This window comes from Rutidosis leptorrhynchoides, chromosome 3 (assembly GCF_046630445.1).
Source record: "Rutidosis leptorrhynchoides isolate AG116_Rl617_1_P2 chromosome 3, CSIRO_AGI_Rlap_v1, whole genome shotgun sequence".
NCBI lineage: Eukaryota > Viridiplantae > Streptophyta > Magnoliopsida > Asterales > Asteraceae > Rutidosis > Rutidosis leptorrhynchoides.
In genome coordinates, this window is record NC_092335.1 from 552,837,354 (window position 1) to 552,845,209 (window position 7,856).

General features: G+C 34.6%; 1 protein-coding gene across 1 annotated transcript; it reads left to right on the plus strand.

Annotated features, from left to right (window-relative positions):
- The first annotated feature begins 5,139 nt into the window (after positions 1-5,139).
- Positions 5,140-7,232, plus strand: LOC139902029 (uncharacterized). The gene has a single exon (XM_071884688.1). The coding sequence runs from the start codon at positions 5,140-5,142 to the stop codon at positions 7,063-7,065; it is 1,926 nt and encodes a 641-aa protein (XP_071740789.1). The 3' UTR covers positions 7,066-7,232.
- The last annotated feature ends 624 nt before the right edge of the window (positions 7,233-7,856 follow it).

The window sequence follows — 7,856 nt, forward strand, 5'->3', positions numbered from 1 at the left end:
GTTATAAAAATGGGTAAACAAATAAGCTTTTTGTTGTTCAGATTACCTGCAGATAGGAGTATTTTTACTTTGAGTGTGTGCGCCGTACCTGGGATATCTCGTGACTCTCTTCGTCCCTTTCCTCTGATCACCCTAAGATTAACCGCTAGTGAGGTTTCATACCAAGACTTCTCGTAAGGATATTAGGACTCTAACCACTATACCGGTGACGAACTGACGATGCAACATTAAACGTGTGTCTTGTGTTCATTCTCATCTATAGAATAGTCGAAATATGAAGTAGAAGATGATTATAAAGTTATAATCCCTAACTAAAAAAATTGTGACAAGGACTGTTAGAATTATATGACGCTACAACCTCAACTAAGAATATTAGACGACAACAACAACAACAACAACAAAATTCAATACCACATAAGTGGTGTATGGGAGAGGTGAGATGTAGACAATCCTCACCCTATCCGAAAATAAAGACAAGTCTTTTCTTCACCCAGAGTAAAAACACCCTCAAAAGTAGAGAAAGTCATCCCTCTCTCTATTCGACGGATAAAGAGATTGCTTCCAAGTGGACCTCTGGTCAATAAGTAGGAAAAAGTTTTTAAAAATAAAATTAAAATTAAAATTGAGACACCGTGAAAATGGTAAAATCAAACACCCTCAACTAAGAATATTAGAATTTTACATAAATTATAGCGACGTTAAATTTTTTTAGCCAAAAAACTGAAGACTTGCAAGGAAACCAGGAACGTTCCTTCAAAAGACATGAAAGGACTGAAACAGTGCAGACGGCAAGGCTTGACCAGCCTTGCAAGCACAAAGCACCCAACAAAACACGAAACTAGAACAACTAAACAAGACCCATCAAACTATCTGTAAAAGAGCCTAGCCAAAACTAACAAAAGAACCCAAACCGAAACGAGAGCAAGCAACTACTAACCAAAATTAAACACAGAAACATGAAACATAAACAAGGGTCAACAACAAAGCCACCAAGCAAGCTAAACCAAACATACAACATGGACTCACGTACTAAAACTAAACAATAATGACAAGAGTAACAATATTTAACATAGGGAAATTGGTCAAAATGCGAACATTTTTTTAAGTGTTTAACAATATGCCCTTAAAAATTCGAATGTAAGAAATGTCATTTGTCCACGTATCATGCACCACGCATGATGCGTGCAAGCCCGTGTTTGATGCGTGTGTACGAGATATTTAGCGAGACATCCATTTTTTCTCGCAAACTCGCACCACACACCAAGCACCACCGACGGTGCGCGGTGTTTGGTGTCAAAATGTCAGAACTCCGAATGAACGTATCTTTTGACTCGTAGCTCCGATTTAGTCACCGTTCTTTTTTTTAAATTGTGTATCTTTTTCGATATGTATCCGTTGGCGCGTGGTTTTTGGTGCGTGTTTACGAGCAAAAGGGCTGTCTCGCTGAATATCTTCGAAACACGCATCACACGGATTTGTACTCATCATGCGTGGTGCTTGATGCGTGGTCATGAAACATTTTTCGCAAATTCAATTTTTTAAGGGCATATTTGTTTAAAGACTTACGAAAATGAGGGCGTTTTGCCCAATTTCCTTTTAATATAAGAACAATCTTTATTTGAAACTAGAGATGGAGGCAAGCCTGATTCACTGGGCTAAAGACCCAAAACAAAAATAAAGGCCAAAAATGAAAAGTAAAATTGTCAAAATACCTTGTCACAATTCTCGGCTATTTAAAAAACACATTATCAAACTACTAGTTGTTGTCGTCTTCAGATGATTCTTCGAGTACGCCAACCAAATGCGAGAACTGATCGAGGTACAATTTTTGAAGCTTTTCGATATAATCTTTGTGGCCCGGGTCCTTGATATCATCGTTATTGAGGGACAAAACACTAGCACCTGCAAAAGCTGTACGGAGTGCCTCTTTTTTTTTTTTTTTTTTTTTTTTTTTTTGCGTATTTGACACCTTTAGTTCGTTCCGCCTTAGCCTTTGAAATAGCTTCCAACGCTTCATCCGCTTTTGATGAATGAGTCGATCGACTTGATTCACTAGAATAGTTTGATCGTGCCTTTTTTTGGCCTTTTCACGAAAAAGAATGTTTGATTGGTCTCGAAAAAGAATCGCCTTCAAAAAGATCGTTTTGTTGAGAAAGAGGAATGTCATTCACATCTTCATCGGCATCCAAAGAAACATGTCCACCCAACCCCGGAACATACCACTTTGATACACGCCAAGTATCCATCATGATAAATCTTTTACCTTTGTTATTATTTGCATAGATTTGATGTGCTCGGTCTGCGACACCTTGATCGTTATCACCGCTTCTCCAATTACGTTTGGCTTCGTTGTAAGCCGCTTGAAACAAATGACACGCTTGGTTAATGTTACGCCACTTTGATGACAATTGGTTGTCACCTCTTTGCCATCCATTTGGGTTGTCGTTGAATTTGTTGTAAATTGTAGTCCACAACGATACATATTTTTGTGAATTTCCCTTGCAAGAATCCTCCGACGCATCGACCCAACATTGAGTCAACCACGCTTATTCTAGACTCGACCATTTTGTTTGATTTCTTTGACTTGGACCTTCCTTCGAAACTACATAACAAAGTAAACATAAATATATTAATATAAATCGTATATATGTATAAATATATACAAATTAATATAAGGACCGTATATATATATATATATTTATTTATTTATTTATTTATTTTTATATAATTCATATATATATATGTATATGTATAATATATATAAATACATTATAAACCGTATATATATATATATATATATATATATATATATATATATATATATATATAAACCGTGTATATATATTAATTTATATAAACCGTATATAATGTATAAGTATATATACATATATATATATATATATATATATATATATATATATATATATATATATATATATATATATATATATATATATATCGTATATAAACAATAAAAAAAATTAAAATTCACCTTGCTTCTTTTTTATGTTTTCTTTTGCTACGTTGCGTTTCCGAAACCGTATCCGCTTCATTTTGAGTTTCTTGAGTTTGTGGTTGAGTTTCGGTCACCGTTTCTTGAGGCGGGGTCGGAGTCATCGGATTCATCAACAACGTCGGTGTGATGGGGCGATATTGAGCTTGTTCTAGAAGTCGTTGTTGCTCCAAATAAATTTGATGTTGTTGTTCTTGTGTTAGAGTACGATATTGAGGAGCAACGATTGGGATTTGGTGAAGATTGCTCGGGTTAGATGAACCACCACACAAAAATGTTCCGTATTGAAACCAATCGTGGAAATCATTTGGGTTTGGTGGTCTTTGGTTTGGGTTAGCCATATTTTTTTAGAAATGATAAAGTAAAAAGTGAGTTATTTGTTGATGAAGATGAAGTAAAATGTAGAAGTATATATATAGAAGTAGGAAAAAGTTAAAATTAATTAGAATTTAAAAAAAAAGAAAAAAAATTCCAAATGGTCATCTATCTGTTGGAGGTGGGACCCATGTCGTCAGAAACCAGCCAATAGCGAGCCGACACGTCAAACTGACGTTTTTTTCCGTCGGGTGGGCAACTAACGCCCCTAACTGACGAAAACTGACGCCGCGTTAACGGGCGTCAGTTTTCGTCAGTTGGTGCAACAGGGACTGACGCTGTAAACTCACGCTGGATTGGGGGTGGTCAAAGTAAAATAAAATAATGACGAGAGTAATTAACATCAAGGTTGCAAATTTCGCTATTCGGGGATTAATCGGTCGGGACTTTAAAATGATTAATCGGTAATTCGGAGATTAATCGGGGATTAATCGGATTGTACTGTATACATTTAAATATTAAATTTCAAAAAGTATATGTGTAAATATGGAAAGAAAAAAAAAACATAAGTATAAAAATAAACTTTAACATAATTGTCTAAAATTATTCATTTTGCTCAAAAACTATAAAGTTCTAGTGTAAATTCATGTTAAAATGTTAATAACTTTTGACTTTGACCGACTTTGTTTACCAAATTTGATTTTGACCCATCAATTAAAGTTGACTGTTTAACTAAACGGATTATTGAAAATCAGAACGGATTACTCTTAAAAATGATTAATCGGAAATTAGTCGGCGAGTAATCGGGTTTTTTTACAACACTGATTAACATTCTCGAGTGAAACTTGTCAAATTTTCTTTCGAAGGACTTAAATGCGTAATAAAGATAGTTTAAGGACCAATAATAAAACTACAGTTTGGGTTACAACTATAAATCAAATCAAAAAGTTTGCATTGCACGGAACTAAAACATACATCCCTAAACCCCCAAATTCCGTAAATATCAATCATCTTCTTCATCTAGTATTTAATTAAACCCTAATTTCACAGGTCAATCGTTATCATCAGCACCGGCTCACCGCCTTCAGTCCGTCCATTAGGTAACTAAACCAATTTATATATTTATTCTAGTTTTCAAGAAACTTATATCTAATACTTTAATTATATACTGTAATATTAATGCTGTGTATCACAACAGAGCTGCTCACAAACATCAGATTATCTGAATTATCTAAAATATTATAAACTTTTTGGCAATAAGTAGGTTATTGCATTGTGAGAATGCAGTGAGCTAAAAAAGCCTTCCCAAAAAGCTAATTTTGTATTGCTTGATTGTTGGATTACTGTGATATTATGTATTTGAAATAGTAGTATTTGGTGGAATATATTCATTGTTTATGGTTTTTTATTTGATTGATGATTATTGTCATTAGAATAATGTGTATGTATGGTTAATCTATATATGTGTTTGTATTGATTGTCATCTCTAAATTGTTAATCGGCCTAAGGCTGCTTTTTCGAAAATCAACAGGATGATGTAATTTTAAGTGTCAAGTTTATTGCTTTATGCGTTCAAACAAGCAATTGCTATACTAAATTCAACGTATCCTTTGTACGTTGATTCGCTAGAACTTTATTCGGTTCGGTTCAAGAACATGTTAATCTATAAGCTGTATGTTTAATATAACTTGTATGTCCTTCGGTCATTATATTAATCTATTTTATAGTTATCGTTGTTAATTAGCATTAGCATCTTGTATTGACGTTTTCCTTTTTTCAGTTTCACTGCGGATGCTTGCGAAGCCATAAATATGACATCATCACCTGCAAGCATCCGTCTTATTACTTATTCAAACGAATTTGTAAATAGAAAAACAATTTATGTCTCCTCAAATTGTCTTCCAATAAAGACTTCACGCTTCGAACCTGCTGGGCGTTCTTTTCACGATATCGCACTTAAGCTACGTGGGTCCTACAAGGAAAAAAATGTACATGATGATGACGACGATGATGGAAAGTTGCCTAAAGGGAAAGAAAACGATTATACGAAATCATCAGATTATTCGTATAGCAGCAAAAGTAAAAAGAAATCTAAAGACAGAGTAATTCGACAAGATCATTATGCTTTATTGGGTTTGGGTGATTTAAGGTGTATTGCAACCGTCGAACAAATCAGAAAAAGTTATCGTGAAACTGCTTTGAAACATCATCCCGATAAGCAGGCAGCTCTTCTTCTTCGAATAGAATCCGAAGCTGCAAAACAAGTAAAAAAAGATGAAATTGATAATCGGTTTAAAGCAATTCAAGAAGCATATGAAGTATTAATGGACCCTGTAAGGAGAAGAATTTATGATTCAACTGATGATTCATTTGATGATGAAATTCCTACAAGTTGTACCCCTCAAGACTTTTATAGAGTTTTTGGGCCCGCTTTTATGAGAAACGGGCGGTGGTCGGTTATTCAACCGGTCCCGTCATTAGGAGATGATAATACCCCGTTAAAAGATGTTAACGCGTTTTATGATTTTTGGTTCGGGTTCAAAAGTTGGAGAGAATTCGAATACTCGGATGATGACTTTACAAGATGCTTGGAAAGATTGGATGAAAAGTTTAAGGAGAAGGCGAGAAAAGCGGAACATTTAAGGATTCGTTCGTTAGTTGAAAACGCGTATAAACGGGACCCACGAGTAATAAAGATAAAAGAAATGTTAAAAGCTGAGAAACAGAAGAAAAAGGAGGCCAAGTATATGGCAAAGAAACAAGAAGAAGAAAAAGCTGCTAGAATTGCAGAAGAAAATAAGCGTAAGAAGGAAGAAGAAGATAAACTGGCGGCTGAAGCCGCCTTAAATCAAAAGAAATTAAAAGAAAAAGAAAAAAAATTGTTGCGTAAAGAACGAACCCGTCTTCGGTCTCTCTCGTACTCCGTTATCTCAACTAACATGTTTGACCTTAGTCAAGATGACGTGGAAAACATATGTATGTCACTTGATATTTTGAAGTTAAAAAACTTGTGTGACAATATGGAAGAAAAGGAAGGGAATAGTCAAAGTCAAGGTCAACTTTTAAAAGAGGCGATTAGTTTAGACCGTAATGAAAAAGAACGTGCGACTAACAGTCATCAGAATGAGTCGGTCAAAGTCAAAGTCAACGGGATTGATTCGAATAGTAAGTATGAGAAAAAAGAGAAACCTTGGGGGAAAGAAGAGATTGAGCTGTTGCGAAAAGGAATCGTAAAGTATCCTAAAGGAACGTCTAGACGATGGGAGGTTATATCTGACTACATTGGCACTAAAAGGACCGTCGAAGAGATTTTAAAAGCGACGAAAACTGTTTTATTACAAAAACCCGATTCAGCAAAAGCGTTTGATTCTTTTCTTGAAAAGAGAAAAAAACCGACGGTGTCAATTTCATCTCCCCTTACAACCAGGGAGGAGGTTGTGGGTGTTTCTTTTGAATCTACACCCACCACCCAACCGAATGTGGTTCCTGCTCGAACCGAGGTGGTTCAACCGGAAGCAGACAAAGTAGAGCCAGTTGGTTCAAGTTCAGACCAGGATGTATGGAGTGGTGTGCAGGAAAAGGCACTGGTTCAAGCGTTGAAAACATTTTCGAAAGAAACTAATCAGCGGTGGGAACGTGTTGCTGCTGCTGTACCGGGGAAAACAGTTAAGCAGTGCAAGAAGAAATTTGTATTGCTTAAGGAGAAATTTAGAAGTGAAAAAAAGTTAAGCACCTGATTTTATTTGAGTGTTTTAAAGATTAGCCATAGATAGATAGATAGATTCATCTTTTTTGCCCCTAGCTGAGATGTGAAGTATTCAATGAGGTATCGACTTAGGTTAATCAATGCTAGTATGTTCAGGTGGGAAAAATATTATTGTTTAGCACCTATTTTTGACGAAATTTGTTGCTTTTTGACGAAATTTGTTGGCTATAACCCTGATTAATTAATAAAAGTTCAATATTAAGCTGTCTGTTAGCCTTCCCTTTAGTAGGCGAAGGTATCATAACGCCTTAAAATTTGTGTATATACAAAGTTCGTGTATACACACGTCTCATTAATTTTGTATTAGCTTGCTATCAAAATTGTAACTTAAAGAATAAATATTATGAATAAATACTTACTTCGTTTGAAAAAAAAAATTATATTATTATTTATATATGCCCCAATATAAATATTATTTAACCAAAATACTGCGAAAAAGATGGGGATGATTCTTACACACACTTTTTTGATCCTCACACACCTATTTTAACATTTTACTCTTCTAATAATATTCAATTGGTGTGTGAGGATCAAAAAAGTGTGTGTGAGAATCATCCCCCGAAAAAGATACTAAAGTTCTAATTCTACTTTTTTATATATTAAAGTCACCAAAACTTTCATATTTCATGTCTTTTTTACATTATTTTAAAAGTCAATTAATTATAATGACTTTTTAAATAAAAGTTAAAGTGCACATTTACTAGTGATTTCTGTTATAAATCTATTAGTTTATAACTACATTTAGTAGTCTATTCTTAGCAA

What these genes read in the sequence shown, in the direction of transcription:
- LOC139902029 (XM_071884688.1), top strand. Translation starts at nt 5,140, where the DNA reads ATGACATCATCACCTGCAAGCATCCGTCTTATTACTTATTCAAACGAA.